The sequence below is a fragment of the Callithrix jacchus genome, chromosome 19 (genome assembly GCF_049354715.1).
Source record: "Callithrix jacchus isolate 240 chromosome 19, calJac240_pri, whole genome shotgun sequence".
In the NCBI taxonomy this organism is placed as follows: Eukaryota; Metazoa; Chordata; class Mammalia; order Primates; family Cebidae; genus Callithrix; species Callithrix jacchus.
In genome coordinates this window covers 47,791,500-47,812,598 of record NC_133520.1, presented here as the reverse complement: position 1 = coordinate 47,812,598, position 21,099 = coordinate 47,791,500, and the positions used below count along the sequence as shown (strand labels likewise).

General features: G+C 37.4%; 1 protein-coding gene across 23 annotated transcripts in view; it reads left to right on the top strand.

The window, feature by feature from the left end:
• The window catches only part of RYR2 (ryanodine receptor 2), a 781,807-nt gene that overhangs the window by 562,358 nt on the left and 198,350 nt on the right, over positions 1–21,099 (top strand). For all 23 annotated transcript variants that reach the window (XM_035280524.3, XM_035280523.3, XM_054248004.2 and 20 more), the window contains 9 exons: positions 430–703; positions 3,604–3,718; positions 5,077–5,209; positions 6,993–7,096; positions 11,298–11,433; positions 11,959–12,145; positions 14,114–14,219; positions 16,810–16,930; positions 20,017–20,186. In XM_035280524.3, coding sequence (XP_035136415.2) covers positions 430–703; positions 3,604–3,718; positions 5,077–5,209; positions 6,993–7,096; positions 11,298–11,433; positions 11,959–12,145; positions 14,114–14,219; positions 16,810–16,930; positions 20,017–20,186 — 1,346 coding nt within the window. The remainder of the gene's footprint in view (positions 1–429; positions 704–3,603; positions 3,719–5,076; positions 5,210–6,992; positions 7,097–11,297; positions 11,434–11,958; positions 12,146–14,113; positions 14,220–16,809; positions 16,931–20,016; positions 20,187–21,099) is intronic.

Below are 21,099 nucleotides of genomic sequence, written 5' to 3'. Positions count from 1 at the left end.
AACAGACTACTTTTTGAATGTCCATGACTGAACTTTGTAAGGGTAAATGATGTCAGGCCTTCTGGGAAGAAAATAATAGAAGAAAACAAAAGTAATAGGATACCTTATATCAGTTGCTGTACCTTCAAATACATATGAATTGCCAATAGTAATTTTGAAAAAGTGATATAACTATAGCTTTTTTAAATATAAGAATGGGTTTTAAGGAAAGGTTTGTGTATAGTTTAATCCTTGCATGATTGTAACTGATCTGTATTGAAATATATATTATCCAATGAAGATTATTGTCTTCAAAGAGTATCTATAGCCTTTTCAAGTCTGGTACAAACAGAAATACCAATTTGGGACTGCAGGATATGGAGTTGAAATGTCCAACTGATTTGTCTTCTCTTATTTTTCTTTTAAAAAATATCCATAATGACTTTGCAGCCACTCTGCAGCAGCTGATCTCTGAGACTATGGTCCGGTGGGCTCAGGAGTCTGTTATTGAAGACCCCGAGCTGGTGAGGGCCATGTTTGTATTGCTGCATCGGCAGTATGATGGCATTGGGGGTCTTGTCCGGGCCCTGCCAAAGACCTACACAATAAATGGTGTTTCCGTGGAGGATACCATCAACCTGCTGGCATCCCTTGGTCAGATTCGATCCCTGCTGAGTGTGAGAATGGGCAAAGAAGAAGAGAAGCTTATGATTCGTGGATTAGGGTAAATTATTTAACCACTACAACCCTTTGTCTTATAAATGTTTTCTTTCTAATATTTTGATGCAAATATATCGTCTGGATTACATGATGATGATGCTAAATTGTTGTTTTTCTAGAGATAGAAACAAAATTAAGCTAAATTAGAAAATTCCTCAGTAATGAAATGTGACTAATTTTACAGTGTGGCACACAGCCCATATCTTTCAGGTTTTTTTTAAGTTTCATAGTAATCTGCAATAATATATAAAATCATAGGACAATAAAAACACATTGATCTATAGATCTATTTGGTGGTTAAACCATTAAAAATTTTGAAAAACACATTGAAACGCAAGGTGGGTAATGGGAAATAGGAACAGGAAATGATAAGGAAGCTTATCAGTACCTACCGGGCCTCGGAAAAAGAAGGGGTAGGGGGAACAACTTTTCCGAGAATTCAGCATCGTGAGCTTGTGTTTCATGTGGATTTTGGGGTTAAAGATAATATCCCATATTCAAGAGTGAGGATAAAACAAAGATGTTTCAGAATATTGACTTATAGTCCCTCATTGGAGGACCTTCTAAAATTTTTATGCTAAATTTTAATATATACATTAGGGAGAAGAAAATGGAATTCAGAGAAAAAGAATGGGATGCACTAAGTTTTTTTGAGTATACTACTGACTTATACATGTGTAAATCTAAGCAATCATTAATAATAAGCTTGTATAGTTTAGGGACTTGAAATAAGATGGAAAAATTACCTGTTGGGTAGTGTTCACTACTCAGGTGATGGTACACCCAAACCCAGACTCCACCATGAAAAAATATATGCACGTAAGGAATCTGCATTTGTACCCCCTAAATATCTAAAACATTCAAGAACTTAATTAAAAAAGAAAAACTGAGATGTAATCAAGATCATAACAATGATACAAATTGTGTATATTAAGCTATGTGATGTTCCTAAGAAAAATACCTAAACATAGAAATGTAGAAGTCTGGAGGACAGGGTGTTAAATGCTGATAAGACAAACGTATAGCAGAAGAAAGCAAGCTGATGTTGTTACATAGATCTCAGGCAAAGAGGAGATCATAAAAATAACTGCTACATGAATAAAGAAGAACCAAAGAAACAATAAAATTGATCAAAGAAACTTAGAGTTAGTTCTTTGAAAAAGATCAGTAAAATACTAAGTTTCTCTTTGACAGAACTCAAATATAATCCTGAGGGAAGAAAACAAGTGTGTGATGATACAGATTGTTTCATATCATTCCTATACATTTTAACTCGGAAAACAATATTGCATATTGCTCATGGACCTAGTCAGTATTTAAAATTATAAAGATGGACTGAAAAGTTCTATTACAAATTCACGGTAATTGTTGGCACGCTAAAAATAAATATACCAATGGGACAGAGAGGGAAATCAGAAAAGCCAACTGAGAAAAGCAAATATTATAGTCTTTACAATTGTATGAGCATAGGTCTTATTTGAGTACTAACATTTAAATCTAACCTGGGGAAGCCTCTCATAAGAAGTTATCTTAATTAACCAAATGAAAATGAAAGCCTTCCATGAAATGGGGGTCACATTCTTTCACAACAGTGATATGTACCATTAAAAAAATAAATCATCCATTAGTGATAAAACTCAAAATGATGTTCAAAAGCAAAATGCTTCTTTTTGTGATATTTTAAAATATTTAACACAAGAGACATTCTTAGTAAATGACAGCCTGACTGCTGGGGAGGAGAATTATAAGTCTATTTGATTACCTAAAACTAAAAGCAAACGAAATTGTAAAACCAAGTTACTTCATTCAAAGGTTTGAATTAATAAGACAATGAAAAGGAAAAAGCTGCCTTTTGTTTACCTTAGTTTGTTCTTGGATGAAATAAGACAGACCTATATTAGAGCTGGACATCAAACTGTGTTTTTGACTTATGCTGTCTAAAAGCCCTCTTCCTTAAAAATAATAACTACAAAAATCATGCTATCCCACTTTCTTGATATAGTCAGAGTAACTAAAGTTTTGCATTTGACTAAGTTAATTGGTGAGTAATTCAACTAAGGAAAACTAATTTGAAGAGAAGTTTCAATTTTCTTGAAGGTTGTATGTTATATTCTTGCTGTAGATCTGACAAGAAAATGTTTTATGCAAGAGACTCTTGGCATTGATTTGATTTATGTTAAAACGGAAATCAAGAGAACTCTTTATTTGCAATGAATGACACTTCCTCCTGAACATTATGACCTTAGGAATTCCTTACACACATCTTACAAGAATACGTAATGCAGTAATGATAATATGAGACATTTTAAGTGTCACCTAATATGGTTTCTTGAAACTGGATGCCCATTTTAATGATTTAGATTACTTTTACCTGGACTTCATGTATACTCAGTTTCTCTTGGAGAATATAAATCCCTTAGAGTATTGCTAAAATGACACTATGAATGTAATAAGAACAGTATTGTAATTATATATTCAGTATACAACTCTGAATGTAGTTGTAAGCATATATATGAAAAGAGAGATACTTATATATGAAGAATTTTTATATAAACATGGTATAACACTAATTCATATTTTTGTACAGAACAAGGTTGGACACATGGTTGGATATCGATAAAATTAGGAAGATGTGTCTAAAATATATTTCATATTAACTAATGTTTACATATTTACTATATTTGTTACAATTAAAAAGAATAGACACTTGTCTACCAGTTTTGGTAAATGATCAATATTTTGAGGAAAACTCAAGTAATTATATTCATTAACTTTTGTGGATTATTAAATACTGTGGTTGCTTTTGCTTTTTGACTCAAATTATTTTTAAAAGAGTTATGAGAATCTTGGGTAACTATTTAAATGATGCTCTGAGCTATCCCATACCTCCATTGTCCTTTCTAGGGATATAATGAATAACAAAGTGTTTTACCAGCACCCTAATCTCATGAGGGCACTGGGGATGCATGAGACTGTGATGGAGGTCATGGTGAACGTCCTTGGAGGTGGAGAGTCCAAGGTAAAGTCATTGGTTCTTGAGATGCTATTTAGTATCATCTCCTGGAGTATATAGATTACAGATTCTTAACGAGAATTTATTAAATCCTCTTAGGATGACTGTTTTTGAAGGATGCTTTTTGAAAAAAAACACACAAACGTTAGAGAGTTGAATGTGCTACTCTTTTTTTTCCTTGATTCTGATCAAAATTTCCTGTCTTATGCTGTGTAATTTTTTGTCTCCTAAATTATTTTCCTTAAAGGGATATTTAGAAACTGAAGTGTCTCCTTTAGGGGATATTTAGATACTTAGAAACATAAAAGTTAGTCTATGTATTAATTTATTTTAAATTTTGAATTGTAAGTCAGTTGTCATCACATTACCAGTCCACGGCACAAGCACATTCTTTAGTCCCAGCCATCCTCCATGATACAGACATTGGTTGGTTTCACTTAATTTCCAATCCAGATTGAGATTTGATGATAATATTCTAGAATGTATTTGTTGTAGAATTCTAAAGTGAACTTTTAAGTGACCACAACTTCATGGTCTCAAAAAACTAAATGAGGAGTAGTATCATAAAAAAACTTTATATAATCAGTATAAGTTCAAAACCTCTGATATGAAAATATATTTTGATACTTTAAACCTTAGAGGGTATTTTTCACAATATTGAAATAAGCCCACATTTCATATAATCAGTCTGTTTACCAGTTAGACAGGCTTAGAAGACTTTTCATAATATATAGTACTTTATTATAGATGAACTCCAGAGAGTATCTGGGGTACGCTATAGTAATATTTGGTTTCAAGGAAGATGTGTTTGGTGGGGTCAAACATGCAGGCCTTCCAGTCCAGAATCATTTCATGAAGTGCAAATCAGGGAGGTTGTGAATCCCTGAAATCAGTAATTCTACTAATATTAATACTGATAAGAACATCCTATTATACGTGCCAAGTACTCAACTATATATTTCTCAGAAATTACCTCAATGAATTCACTCTGCTACCCCTTACCAAAAGTAAGTCTTATTATCTATATTATTCCAACAGAATCAAAGAGATTACATAATTTCCCATGGAAGCATAGCTGATAGTGGTGGTAACACATTACAAATGAATCTGCCTGTCACCTTTGAAAATAGGGTGGTAAATCAATTTCTAATCTAACCCATTGATGGTAATGAAGTTTCTGAATTAGTGCCGGCCTTATTTTCATTGGCTCAAGGATGAGGTAAATCATTGGAAGATTTTTAGTATCTGAAGTTTGGCACACATAGGCACACAGGGATTGATGATATGATTGATACCTCAACTTCTGAACTCAATTTTATAAAGATCATTTGCTTTCAGTAGCTAATGACATGCCTTCTCTGTAGGAAATCACCTTTCCCAAGATGGTGGCCAACTGTTGCCGTTTTCTCTGTTACTTTTGTCGTATAAGTAGGCAGAATCAAAAAGCTATGTTTGATCATCTCAGTTATTTACTGGAAAATAGCAGTGTTGGTCTTGGTAAGTAAATGGCTTTCATTTCATCTGTAAGATGTAAAATATTATACGTAATACATTTAAAAAGTAAACATTATGCTGGGCACAGTTGCTCACACCTGTAATCCCAGCACTTTGAGAGGTTGAGGTGGGCAGATCACAAGGTCAGGTGTTTAGGACCAGCCTGACCAACATTGTGGAACCCTGTCTCTTCTAAAAATACAAAAATTAGCTGGGTGTGGTGGCATGCACCTGTAATCCCAGTCACCCAGGAGGTTGAGGCAGGAGAATTGCTTGAACCCAGGAAGCGGAGGTTGCAGTGAGTGAGATGGTGCCACTGCACTCCAGCCTGGGTGACAGTGAGACTCTTATCTCAAGAAAAAAAAAAAAAGTAAACGTTTTATTAAAAAATGGGCAAAGGACCTGAACAGACATTTCAGAAAAGAAGACATGCAGTTGGCCAATAGGTATATGAAAAAATGCTCAACATCACTAATCATCAGCAGAGTGCAAATAGAAACCACAGTGAGATATCACGTCACACCTGTTAGGATGCCTATTATTGAAAAGATGAAAGATAGTAAGTGTTGTCAAGGGTGTGGAGAAAAGGGAAAGCTTATATATGTTGGTGGGAATGTAAGTTATACAGCCATTTTGGAAAACATTAAGGAGATTTCTCAAAAAATTAAAAATAAAACCATATGATCTAACAGTTTCACTTCTGGGTATATATCCAAAGGAAATGAAATCGGTATGTCAAAGAGATACCTGTACTTCCGTGTTCATTGCAGTGTTATTCACAATAGCCAAGATGCTGAATCAACCTAGGTGTTCATCCATGGATGAATGGATAGGAAAAAGGTGATATATATTCACAATGGAATGCTATTTGGCCTTAAGAAAAAGAAGGAAATCCTGTCATTTTCAACAACATGGCTGGCCCTGGAGGATATTACATTACAGGAAATAAGCTAAGTGTAGAAAGACAAATACCACATGATCTCACTTTCATGTGGACTCTAAAATCAAAGTTGAACTCCTAGAAACAAGAAAGTATAGGCCAGGTGTGGTGGCTTATGCCTGTAATTCCAGCACTTTGGGAGGGAGAGGCAGGTGGATCATGAGGTCAGGAGTTCGAGGCAAGCTTTGCCAACACAGTAAAACCCTAACTTTACTAAAAATACAAAAATTAGCTGGGCATGCCTATAGTCCCAGCTACTTGGGGGACTGAGTCAGGAGAATTACTTGAACTCAGGAGGTGGAGGTTGCAGTGAGCTGAGATCATGCCACCGCACTCTAGCTTGGGTCACAGAGCGAGTCTTCATCTCAAAAAGAAAAAGAAGAAGAAAAGAAAAACAGAATAGAATAGTGATTACCAGGTGTGGGGAGGAATGGATGGGGAGATGTTCAAGGATGCAAAATTTTGGTTATGTAGGAGGAATAAGTTCCAAAGCTCTATTTTACAGCATAGTGACTGTAGTTGATAACAATGTATATTCTTTAAAATTGCTGCCAGAGTAGATTTTGAGTGTTTTCACCACACAGAAGCGTATGTGACATAATACATACATTACCTAGCTCAACTGAGTCATTCTGCACATATACACACATATTTCAAAACATGTACACAATATATATAATTTTTGTCAATGAAAAAATACTTAAAAGTTAAACTTTGTAAACAATGTAGATGAGTACACTATGTATGGTGTTTAGAAACTGAATTTTAAGGGGCAGTGAATTTTTATATGGAGTTTATAGTTACAGCACAATCCAGGTTATGTTTCCTCTTCGTTTGAATTAACAGCCTCCCCAGCTATGAGAGGTTCCACACCTCTGGATGTGGCCGCAGCGTCAGTGATGGATAATAATGAACTAGCATTAGCTCTGCGTGAGCCAGATCTGGAAAAGGTGAGCAGTGTTCCGGCCCTGTGTGTTTGTTTGAATTATGCTTTTTCACAGTTCTTTCTCATTATTTTAAATATAACTAAGATTGGTGCAAAAGTCATTGTGGTTTTTGCAATGAAACGGTGGCCAGAACTCCAATTAATTTTGTACCAACACAAAATGTTATAGTGACAATAGATTTAAAGCGTATTATCATTTACATTACACACTACATAATGTTATATATTACGTTGTATATAATTCTACTATACATTATATTGTAGTTAGATGTTACGAAGAACAAGAAAAAATTTGAAAAAATGAATTTTCTCTGATCACAGATGTTTTCCTGTGGAATGAGAGCCATCTTTCTGTATCTGTTTTCTTATGTGTTTTTGTCTTTTCATGAAAGCTGCTGTCATTTTTGACTTAATCATAGAGTTTCAGTTTTCAAAAAGGTGATTTTGACATCTCGTATGTACATTTTGTGTCACATACTTTATGTATCCTAGCACAAAGCATCAGTGATATTTTAAAACCATGCACTCTAAAGATATTAAGCCACATATGTGGCTACCAGCATTTAGAGAAACTTTCCCCGTATTGTAGTCGCAAATAGTATTCTTTTTTTAATTATTTTTTTATGTTTTTGAGATGGGGTCTCACTCTGTTGCCCAGGCTGGAGTGTGTAGTCAGCTCACTGCAAACTCCGACTCCCTGTGTCAAGTGATTCTCTGGCCTCAGCCTCCTGAGTAACTTGGACAATAGGCGCTTGCCACCATGCCCGGCTAATATTTTATATTTTTAGGAGAAACTGGGTTTCACCATATTGGCCAGGCTTATCTTGAACTCCTGACCTCATGATCTGCCCTTCTCAGCCTCCCAAAGTGCTGGGATTACAGGCGTGAGCCACTGCGCCTGGCTGTAGTTGTAATAGTATTCTAAGTAGTCACCTGATTTTTTTCCTTGCTCCTCTGGAATCTGTTCTTCCCTTATCAGCCAAAGTGACCCTCTTGAGAAGATCATGCCAATCATCCAACCAGTGTTCCCCAAAGGCTTTCCGTCTCACTCCCAGTAAAAGCCAGAGATGTTGCAACAGCTCCTACGCCATCTGATGCTGCAAAGCAGCCTGACTTCATCTCCTGCAGCTCTCCTGCACTCTCTGTGCTTCAGCCACACTTGTCCCCTTGCTGTAGCCAGAACATGCCAGCTGTGCTCAGCCTCAGGGCTTTTGCATCTGCTGTTCCCACCATTTGCAATATCCTTACCCAAGATATCATCATGGCTCTTTCTAGGCATTCTTTCAGTCAATGCTCCTAAGTCACGTTCTTGATCAACTCTTCCATGTCCGTGCTATGTAAAATGGAAAGCTTATTCTACTTCCTTAAACTTTTCCTGTTTTCTTTCTGCTTTATTTTCAACCATTGGAAACATATATATTTGTACGCTATATGCACAAATGTATACTTTTGTTTTATTTGTATTTATATAAACATGTTTTAAATAAATATTAAGGTAATTATATTTAAAATAAATATATTTAATCAAATTCTATGTAGTTAGGTATTTTAAAAAATTCATCCCCTAGGCCGGACGTGGTGGCTCACGCCTGTCATCCCAGCACTTTGGGAGGCTAAGGCAGGTGATCATCTGAGGTTGGGAGTGCGAGACCACCTTGACCAACATGGTGAAACCCTGTCTCTACTAAAAATACAAAATTAGCCAGGCATGGTGGCACATGCCTGTAATCCCAGTTATTTGGGAGACTACGGCAGGAGAATCACTTGAACCTGGGAAGTGGAGGTTATGGTGAGCTAATATCGTGGCATTGCATTCCAGCCTGAGCAACAAGAGCAAAACTCTGCCCCCTCCCCCAAAAAATTATCCCCTACTAAAATGTCAAGCCAGAGTAGTTTTTTCTGTTATTACCTGTTTTGTCCCAGCTTTAGACAACAGCTTCAGCACTGGGCAGACAGTGGATGGCTGCTGAAGACATGAAAGAGTGAAACCCTTCCCCAAATCGTCCGGACGTACCAGTCCGGGATTGCAGAGCCTTGCATCTCTGATACACCCCAGGACATGTTTCCCGCATATGTTGCTTCAAATCTTTTAATCTGCACACTCGTTAAAATGGCTAATATTAAAGAAGCTGACAATATCCAATGTTGAGGAGGACAAGGAGCAGCTGAACTCTCTTCTCTTGTGATGAGTAGTGGTACAGTCAGCATGGAAAGAAGTTTGGCAGATACTAACAAGTTTACATGTACCGTAAATTATATGCCTAGCATTTCCACTGCTAAGAATTTACCCAATAGAAAGGAAAATGTATGTCCACACAAAGATTTGGGCGTGAATGTTTATAACGGTTGTGTTCATCATAGCCCAAAACTGCAAACAACTTGAATACCTATCATCAATGTATTAGTTGATAAATAACACTGCGATATACCCATATATGGTGAAATGTCATTCCATAATGAAAAAGAATGAAGTGCTGACACGTGCTACAATGTGAATGAATCTCAAAAGCATATGTGAAGTGGAAGAAGCCAGGCACAGAAAGATATATACCGCATGGTTACATGTACAACTGTTCTAGAGGCCAAGGCAGGTGGATCATGAGGTCAGGAGATCGAGACCATTCTGGCTAACATGCTAAAACCCCATCTCTACTAAAAAATACAAAAAAAATTAGCCGAGTGTGGTGGCGGACACCTATAATCCCAGCTACTTGAGAGTAATCCCAGCTACTTGAGAGGCTGAGGCAGGAGAATCACTTGAACCCAGGAGACAGAGGTTGCAGTGAGCTGAGATTGCGCCACTGTGCTCCAACCTGGGTGACAGAGCTGGACTCTATCTCAAAAAAAAAAAAAAGACAAGAAAGAAAAGAAAATGTAAACTCAATTGTAGTGAGAGAAAACAGGTTGTCTAGAACTAGGTGGGAGAAAGGAACTGCCAAGGGGCCAGGGAGCTCTGAGGAGTGATGGAAATGTTCTGCATCTGGATTATGATATGTTTTCACAGATGTCTACATCTTTCAAAGCTCATTGAATTTACACATCAAATAGATGATTTTATTGTACCTCGGTTCTCTTATTCCACTATAGTTGATATAAAACATTTTTAGCTGTATTACTTGTTTCTTTTTGAAACTGATTTAACTTGAGCTGGATGTAACTCAGTTTGCTTGATAAGTTGCTCTTCTAACAGTCTCACTTCCTTTGATAATGACTTCTTTAGGGCTTTCTTTTAAAACTGAATTTCTCATGAAATATTGTAGAGAACCAGCATTCATATACAACCAGAGTATTTTAAGAGGAAAAGCCGGGCAAAAATATTTCCTGTGCTAATTTCATCAATACCGAAAAATGGGTCATCTTATTAGAAATTTCTGGGACACTGAAACCTTGGCTTAAAAAGTAAGAGTAACTTGCTCAAAATGAGGTGTCCAGTAAATGCTGCGCATCTGGTTTGAACCAAGGATATTTGACTGTGATCTTATGTTTTTCTCTCTTTATGTATTCTCTCTCACCTGTTTCCCCATTACATTGACATGTACTTTGGAAACAATTTCTCTCTTTAAAATGTCTTTGCCTCTCAGATAGATCTTTTGATATCTTGGGTGGATTCAGCTTTTACATTGCACCAGAGGTCATCAGACATTTTTGCAATCTATAACTTTGGTCGGTAAGGACCTCAAATTAGATGCTATAAAATTCAGAATATTTTTCTTTTATAGTTTTATACATAATTTTGCAGCTCCTGGCCCACCCAGGCAGACTTGGTTGCCCTGTCTAAGACAGTAATCACGGGTGGATATACACAGCAGGCACTGCTGGGTGAAGCTGCTGCTTTATTGTCTCCAATGTGTTTAAGGAGATGGTGTAAATAAAACAGCAATCCGTGAGTCTTGAGCCCCAGACAGATGCATCTGTGGCACTCATTAAAATGAATGTCTGCTTACAGAGAGTTTTAAAAAACAAAGCTTATGGCAGGATCATAAATATTTTTATTCTGATGCCACTTTATGACAATATTTAAATATTTCTAAAGTCTAAGGTTCTACTAAAGGGAATTTAAGTGAATTATCATGAGATTAAAAAGAACTTGCAAAAATGCATTTGTTTGAAAGCATCCTTTGAGGATGTCATTTACCATATGCAATGTAAGCATCTAATGACTTTTCATCGAAGGGGTAACTCTTTGTTAATCATGTTGTTTGCAGGTGGTTCGTTATTTGGCTGGTTGTGGACTGCAAAGTTGCCAGATGCTGGTGTCTAAGGGTTATCCAGACATTGGGTGGAATCCAGTGGAAGGAGAGAGATATCTTGACTTTCTCAGATTTGCTGTCTTCTGTAATGGTAGGACTTGATTGCTTGAGGTCTTTTGGGTTATTATTAAAACTGCATATAGATATGTAAACATAATAAGGATTTATCCCAGCACTTTCACGAAGGACGTATTAGTAAAGTAATCACATATTTTATAATCAATAGGGTTTTTTCCACAGTAATCACTTATAATACAATATTTGTTTATATAGTTCTTTCATTGTTTAAATTTTTTAGGCACCTAAGTTCTCATACATTTTTTATTTTGAATTCTAATAATAGTTTGGATAATGATATTATTCTCTAATAATAGCAAGTTAGTGCAAATCAATAGTTTATGCCTCCATAATGCTTTACTCTGAAAATTAATGCAAGAAAATAAATTTACCGTGTCTTGTATACCTAAAGCTGGTAATTTGGGTTACATTTTGGCTTTATTAGTATATTGTTGGTTGTTCTTATAAATATGAAATGATTAGTATGACATTTATTTGTTCAGAATAATCAAATACGTGTAATCATATTTGTTTACTTATCTTCCCTATTCCACTTTAGGGGAGAGTGTGGAAGAAAATGCAAATGTTGTGGTGAGATTGCTCATTCGGAGGCCTGAGTGTTTTGGTCCTGCTTTGAGAGGAGAAGGTGGGAATGGTCTTCTTGCAGCAATGGAAGAAGCCATCAAAATCGCTGAGGATCCTTCCCGAGATGGTCCCTCACCCAACAGCGGATCCAGCAAAACACTGTAGGTCTAATATATACACCCTCACGAGTGATCCATACTATTTAATGTGAAATTTTACAAAATACATTCTGCGTCCTGTGAATTGCAATATAACTTGTGGTACTGAAGATTTCTTCCTCTACAAATATAATGTCTTAGATTTGGAAGAATGAATGGAATTTGCTGCTGGAATAGTTTGAATGAACAAAGAGAGCTGAAGAAGATTGTGTAAATTTAGCAGAGAGAAATTTAGGTTGTAAGAGATGCATCTTACAAATTTTCCCAGGGGAGCTAGGACAAAGTGAGTTGTTCTAAATGATACGAGGTGAACCTTTGGGATTGGACTGGAGTTTAGCAGGAAGGTAGTTAGAATGAGGTTTTATAATTAGAGACCTTTCGCAAATGAAAGGGAGACTTGACTAAACTGGTGTGATGGTAAAATCTAGAAGAGGTGTCACTCTGAGGAGTGTAATGCTTGGTTAAGATACAGGAGACAGATACGGGAAGCAGTTACTATCTTACATTTATCTGCAGGTATATGTTGTTAGTACTAGATTCCAGTAATGGACACAAGCAAATCCAGGGATGATGTTTGTCTGTTTAAGTGAATGTCATCCTGGGGGGGTCATGTACCCACAGTGCTAGTGCCTCTGGTGAAGCTATAACATAGGGCTTTATTGAGGCACATTTCTGAACAAAAAAGCGATAGAGGGCGCTCAGTCCTGCAAACTCCTTTTCTTTTACTTATAAACTAGACATAAATGTTCCATGTACACCATGGCCAGATTTGCAGACTGGGAGCACTCCTCCAGCAAGAATGAGCACTCCCAACACACACACACCCCCCATTCTACATGCTGATCAGTTACCCATGAAGGAACCAGGAAGCTCTTAGGTTCTCTCAGTAGTAGAAAATATATCCAGAGACCTCTGGCCAAGGACCACACTAGCAAGGGTGCACCTGAAAGCCACAGAGACCGCTTTGTATGCCCAGGAGTGAGGTTGTCATTCAGGGCCTCACTGTCACTCTGCAGACTGCTGTATTCAGTGGAGGCAGCTGTCTGCTGCGTTACCAAGGAGGAAGGATGTGAGCCTCCAGGACCATTCCCGATTTGGGTCTCATCAGCAAGAGAATATGTAATTATGTTTTCCCTACAGAGATGGGGAGGGAGATATATTGGATTCTTTGGGGGGCATTGCAGGAGGTTGAGTAGTTGTTACAAAGGTAGGTAAGCAACTGCAATAACATTTATAAAGTACTCCGGGCAGAGCACTGTACTGGATGCCTTACGTGTGACCTTATATGACATCTTTGTCACCCTTTCTCTACATGTGTGCCATTTATTGACATAGTCTAAGCTCATATGTCCTTCTGTCAATTATTTTCTTTGTTAATGCACTACCTCTAGAAAGGAAAAGAACCCATCAGATGAGTGATTCCTCCTTTTCCCTTCAAAGGGATCTTAATACTAAAATTTCCACAGATGTTTCTTGGTGATACAGTCTCAAGTCTGATCTTTTACCAGTTGTTATTCCCCCTTAAAAATGTCAAGCTCGGCCAGGTGCAGTGGCTCATGCCTGTTATACCAGCACTTTAGGAGACCAAGGTGGGTGGATCATGCGGTCAGGAGTTCAAGACCAGCCTGACCAACATGATGAAACCCCATCTCTATAAAAATACAAAATATGGTGAGTGTGGTGATGTGAGCCTATAATCTCAGCTACTCAGGATTTTGAGGCAGGAGAATCGTTTGAACCCTGGAGGTGAAGGTTGCAGAGCTAAGATCATGCCCCTGGACTCCAGCCTGGGTGACAGAGGGATACTCCGTCTGAAAAAAAAAAGTCAAGCTCTACATTTACAACATATATGAAACATATCAGAAGAATAATGTGTTACCTCGTAGTCCCTTTCTTCAGAGAGATATGTAATAAACATGAAATGTCAGTTATCCCATTTGCTTTCTCTTTCTTTTAAAACATCCATGAAAGTGATACGGAGGAGGAGGAAGATGACACTATCCACATGGGGAACGCAATCATGACCTTCTATGCAGCTTTAATTGACCTCTTAGGACGCTGTGCTCCTGAGATGCATGTGAGTGCCTGGGGATTCGGGAACAGCAATCCTGATTTCTCTACCTTGAGACATCTATAGCTGGCCAAGAGAATAACAGCAACCGAAACCAATGATCTTCATGCTCCGTTAAAAATAATAGCTGCAGTCTAATTTTTGAACAAGTGTTTGTTTAGTTGGAAATGTCTTGTTGGTTGTAAAAATTAGTAATGGGATTTCAGTGCAAGTCATTGATAGAATACTTGGTTACTCATCTATCTCTGAAGCTCATACAGCCTCCCACATCATAAGAAGAAAACAACATATTTTCTCTATGCAATTTCCTCTCCTGTTACAGCACATGCAGAAAGCAACTGCTCTTACCCAAAGTCGTTTTCTTTTGTGTCTTTAGCTTGATGTGTTTGCCATTGGTTTACAGGAAAGTGAAGGGGAAGGTGTAGGGGGTGGATATTAAGAGCTATTTAGACCATACACTGTTTCTTGTTCTCTCCACTTCCCTCTCCTCCCCTGCCCTCCCCTCCCCTCTTCATTTCTTTCTTTCTTTCTTTTTTTTTTTTTTTTTTTGAGATGAAGTCTCACTCTGTCATCCAGGCTGGAGTGCAGTGGCACGATATTGGCTCAGTGCAACCTCCCCCTCCCAGGTTCAGGCAATTCTCCTGCCTCAGCCACCTGAGTAGCTGGGATTACAGGCATGTGTCACCACGCCCAGCTAATTTTTGTATTTTTAGTAGAGATGGGGTTTCACCATGTTGGTCAGGCTGGTCTCAAACTCCTGACTTCGTGATCTACCCACCTTGGCCTCCCAAAGTGCTGGGATTACAGGCCTGAGCCACCATGCCTGACCTATTTCTTTCCTTTTTAATTGAGGCAAGGTCTTGCTCTGTCTCATCTCACTGCAATCTCAGCCTCCCAGGTTCAAGCAATTCTCCTGCCTCAGCCTCCTGAGTAGCTGGGACTACAGGCCCACACCACCCCACCTGGCTAATTCTTGTATTTTTAGTAGAGACTGGGTTTTGCCATATTGGCCAGGCTGGTCTGGAACTCCTGACCTCAAGTGATCCATCCACCTCAGCCTGCCAAAGTGCTGGGATTACAGGCATGAGCCACCACACCCAGCCTAGATTAGTGTTTTCTGAAACTTTTTGACCTAGGTTAGTCTTTTCTGAAACTTTTAATGAAATTAAAGTTTCATGGAATAATACTTTTACTCTGTAATAGATTCTGATATTTTGTTCTTTATTTTATTGTAGTTGATTCCATGTTATTCTAGTATATGCATTTAAAAAAGAAATCCTAGCCAAGGCCCAACACATCTTTTATGAGCAACAAACCCCGTGTTTGAAACACACTGACTGGTGCAGGGGTAGTAATGAACTGCAAGTATACTCCTAAATTGGGATGAGCGTGGAGCCAGGGCTTCCTACGAAACGTCTTTCTTCCTGCCCTTATTGTCTAGATTCGCTTTGGTTTGGGGTGGGTTTTTTTTTTCTTTGGTTGGTTGGTTGGTTTAGGTTTTTCATACCCAGAGGTTAAAACTTCCCTGACGTACTCTTCTGTTGTGAACAGAGAGGAATCACAGGATAGAGAAATGTTAGAATGTTAGAAAACTGGAGTTTGATTTTTATCAAAACTTAAACTTTGCTTCTGGTAAGATTTTTTTTCATCTTAGTAAATGGAAACAGACTTAAAAATTTGTATACTAGAGGTGATTGCTGACAAAAAAAAACTTGCTCACAATATTTGTTCTTTTTCCCATCTCAGAAAAAAATTAGAGAAACAAAGAGGATGTATACTAATACATAGAAGTTTTCCTTCTGTTCTATTAGTGGAGGCGAAACTAAGCAAAGTAATAGGGGGCCAACCTTGGCATTTCTGAAATTAATGCATCTTTACAACTATTATTTGAGGCCTCCTATGCACCAGAAATTGTGCTTGAGTTTCACACCCTGTAATGAGGTAACAGATGCCCATTCTGATTCTGCAGGCCTGATGTGTCCTAAAGACTCGCTGAGATTCTTGACTGTGTCTTCATCCACAGTCATCTTGGGGACTTCATGTCAGTCTGAAAGAACTGTTAGGATTTATGTTCATCATGTCCTCCATGTTATAAATTCAGCCTTGGGAAAAATCAGGGTGGAAGACATGGGTATGCAATTCATTTCTTAGCACAAAGCAAGATAGAAGCTAATTCGGCCATAAATATTAGTATGTGTTGAGTCTAATGATAATTATTTTTTCTTTTATTATTGCTCATGTTATTGATGGGTATTTACATGTAATTTTAAAAGGTAAACTTTCATAAACGTGTCAGATGCTCAGTATATTTTAACAGTCCCCCAAAAGGATAAAAACTATTGTTCTAATGGATGAATCAACTGGCTTAGACCGTAGTATAAATAATTTGGTGTATGCTGAAGTCAGTGACAACTGTGTGAGCAAGTAAATATCTACAGGTAAGCCAGAAACTGTTTCTGAGGGAGGTGTAACTTTTATGTATACTAATCAGAAAATGATTTTGGACTTGGATTCCCATACTTCAGATTTCCTAGACAGAATTGTAACATTGATGTCACAAAGTTGTTCTAATGTTCTTTTCTTCCCCCCTGTGTAGTTGATTCATGCTGGTAAGGGAGAAGCCATCAGAATTAGGTCTATTTTGAGATCCCTAATTCCCTTGGGAGATTTGGTGGGAGTTATCAGCATCGCTTTTCAGATGCCAACAATAGCCAAAGGTAAGGCCAGCTTCAGTACGTCCTAATTCAGTAAGATGTTGGATGACATCATGTTCTAAAGAATGTTATCAGTATTCAACATCCTCTCCACTTCCTGAAGTATGTCTATACTACTTACATTTCTTTTTTTTTTAAAGCTATAAAGTATATATGTTGTACTTTTTCCGCTGTTTTTAAAGCTGTATTTGCATTGAGATTTTAATTTTCTTTGTATGACATTTCAGACAGCTTATAGAGAAGCAGAAATGTGCACTGCCATCCTCCACTGTCTTACGTCACACCCTGCGACCTTGGTCCTACGCTATTCTGTCTTTCTTGACCTCAGTTCTTTAGTTCAAGTGTTTTGATAGTTTTCATTGTCACTTTCTTGTAATGCGTTTCTATTAAAAGCAATGATGATAGCTTTTGACTTAGAGATTTAAAAGTCCCCTCTCTGTTGAAAGGAGTGTTCTTTTTATTAGTAAGGAGGAACTTTTTTCTTTTTTTTTTTAATTTATTTTCAACCGCATTTTGCAGATAAGAAGAAAATTTTTTTAAATGTTAAAGAAATTATTGAAGACAACTAAAAGACACATTAAATCCCAAATTATAGTTTGTTTTTACTTTATCAAATGTGTTTTTTAGTTTTCATTACTTTATTAAATATTTATACATAAATCATTTACATGAAGGACTTCTAATTGCAGAACAAAATATAGTTAGGGGCTGGGCACAGTGGCTCATGACTGCAATCCTAGAACTTTGGGAGGCCAACACGGGTAGATCACCTGAGTTCAGGAGTTCGAGACCAACCTGGTCAACATGGCGAAACCCGTCTCTACTAAAAATGCAAAATTAGCCAGGCATGGTGGCATGCACTTGTAGCCTTAGCTACTCAGGAGACTGAGGCAGGAGAATGGCTTGAATCTGGAAGGTGGAGGTTGCAATGAGCTGAGATCACACCACTGCACTCCAGCCAGAGGAGCAGAGTGAGACTCCATCTCAAAAAAAAAAATTTTTTTTTTTGCTGCTTTCCTTTTGTGGAGAAGGTAGACAGAAACCTGTAGGTTTTTATATCACCATAGCTGTTCATTGAACTTTATGTGACTATGCATTCACTGCAAAGCTTAAACCACCAGTATTTCTTTCTCCATTTTAATGACAATTCAATTGGTCTATAAGCATCACCAGGTAACAGTAATAATGGTTATTATACGTTCTATATTTAGTATGTGACTTTTGTCTCTAGAGAATGATATTTTCCCTTCTCAGGGATTAGCTAAGGTCTTCCTCAGACAATTTTAATATATTTATTTCAGAGCTAGAGTATGCCTCAGAATAATAATGAGAGAAGGAAGGCTTCAGAAAACTTGAAGGACAAGCACAGATTCCTGCGCTCTTGGCCCAGGCAGATTTGGTCACCCTGTCTGAGGCAGTGATTGTGGGTGGATGTATACGGCAGGCACTGCGGGTAATCACGGGTGGATATACACAGCAGGCACTGCAGGGTGAAGCTGCTGCTTTATTGTCTCCAGTGTGTTTGAGGAGATGGTACAAATAAAACAGAAACTGGCCTCAATCCCTGAGTCTTTCCCAGGCAGGTGCATTTGTGGCATTCCTTAAACTTAATATCTGCTTGGATTAGAGTTTAAAAAGTAAAGTATATAAAGCAGGATCAGTGACTTCCTTTCCTTTTCCCTGGGCACAGCTATGCTTTAAGATAATAGAATGCTATACATTTAAATTCCTTTCAAATGTGATGTTTAAGAGAATTGAAATTGAATTGTATATAGAGTTTTAATTGAAAATTACAGCATACTGATTTGACACTAAAGTTAAGTTAGCTTTGGCTGGATTTTAAATCCAATTTTAGTTGGTTTAAATACCACTTTGTCAGTTACTAGGTATATAACCTCGGACCGGTTACTTCTGTAACAGCTAGTTTTCATCATTCGTTGAATGAGAGTCATAATAGCAGCTTCACAGTTGGGTTGTGGGAATTGGGTAAGATCATGTCAGCAGTGTTCCTAGTGCAGTGCCTGACAACAGCACAACACACCAGAACTGTCATTCTTACAATGGAAGGAAAGGAATGTTAGTTATATTAGGTGTTATTATCATTACAAGGAATGAAAACTACCGGGAATTATCCTTTCATCTAGTTTCCTTTAGAACACTATTTGTTTGTTTTCATGAATCACATATAAAATATGTTCATTGATTATACGTGAAAACAGAAAAGTTGTCATTCATTTATCCAGTTCATTCCGGATGATTATGGTCATGTGTCATCTTTCTCTTGAGTTCTTATTTCTTTGATGTTGTATGTATATGAAAAATTCTGTGCTGTTATTTGCAGTATCACACAGTGTGTGATCAGCACCAGTTTGGCGTAATTATCATATGGTCAAACAGAAAATAAATCCATTCTTCAGTACTCGAAATTGACACATAATCCCATGATTTCTCATATCAGTGGTCTCCTATTAGGGAACCTATGGAGTTACTATAAAGAATTCACTAATCTGTATAGGCATAAAACTTTGACTATTGATAGAGAAAACAATATGACCCTCAAATGTGTTTTAAATGCTAGTAGGATTAATGAAACATATTTTACATGAAAGCCATACTGGTTTTATAGTGTCATTTCACCATGTGGTTATTGTTCTAAGCCATGAAAATGTAAATATACCAAGATTGTCACATAAGGGTAGATGAGCTTTATTAATGTTTAAAAGAGGCTTTCTTAGAAAAGAGGGAACATCCTCACTTTACATTTTAACTTTCCTCAATTTCACTTGGAGTTTTAGAAAGTAGATTTTGGGTGCCTGTTTTTTCTCCTAATTATCTAACAATGCCATGTCTTGTATCATGTATGCAGTTAACAAGTGGATGTGTATATAACATGTAAATGACCTTGGCTTTAAATTACACTGCCTTATTTTCTCAGCAGGCTCGCATAATAGCTTGAGGGTAGTCCAAGAACAGAAAACCATTTCATTGAAAACTTTATTTAAAACGCAAGAAGTCTAGAAAGCCGCCATTTGTAATCTATCCCATATATGGCATGGCCATTGACACCAAAATTCACTTCTCTCTTTTAGATGGGAATGTGGTGGAACCTGACATGTCTGCGGGGTTTTGCCCAGATCACAAGGCAGCCATGGTTTTATTCCTTGACAGGGTCTATGGAATTGAGGTTCAAGACTTCCTCCTTCATCTTCTTGAGGTTGGCTTTCTGCCAGATCTCCGGGCAGCTGCTTCTTTAGATACGGTGAGATTGGAGCAACTGGCTTCCTCCTGTCCTGACTCTCCACTCTGTGCCTTATGGTGTTCTTTTATATATATCCATTCATTAATTTATTGACAATGAGTGTTTATTGAGTACCTGTAATATTTTCAGGTAAACCATGGGTAAACAGAAAATAAACCAGACCGTTGTTCTCAGGGAATTCACTGAATAAACTGACAACCTCTAGAAACTGCCCACTGACCAAAAAGAATATGATAAGAGTTCTGATCAGGTGCAATGGGACTCAACAAGAGGTTCACATAATGCTCATCTGGGAGGCCACAGTGACTCCTGCTAACTTCTGTTCAGTATCAACCTCTAAATTGGTCTATAAATAATTATGCTTCTCCATAAAATCAATTAAAGAATTTAGACGATTTAACAGACATTGTTGAGTCATCATTCTCTTGGTATCTTCCTTTGTTAAGGTACAAATGGGCTGAAGTCTGTTCTGTATCTTGGGTGGCCCACATAGAGAATCTGCCGTTATCAGCATATACCTCCTGCCATTATCAGCATATACACATCTAATACCTACTTTTATGTACTCATTAATTTTATCAATTAAATGTGCCTTTTTTTATTTCAAAGCGCTTCAGGACTTCAGTTGACAATAGCCCCTTCATGAGATATATGAGAGCAGAATCACAAAAATGAAATGACAATTTCTTTTTTCTTTATTTCGTATATTCACACGAAATGCTGGACCTAAATAGTATAGATGATAACACAGTAATACAGTCAGGTTTTGATTATTGGTGCTGTTAGACACAAGAAGAAGAAATATGAATAATAAAGAGAATTCAGAAAGAAGGTACACCTATGAGACCTATTGTGAGAATAAGCTCCTCTTTTTCCCCAGCAAAGGAAAATACATCTGTGATATTATTGTCTT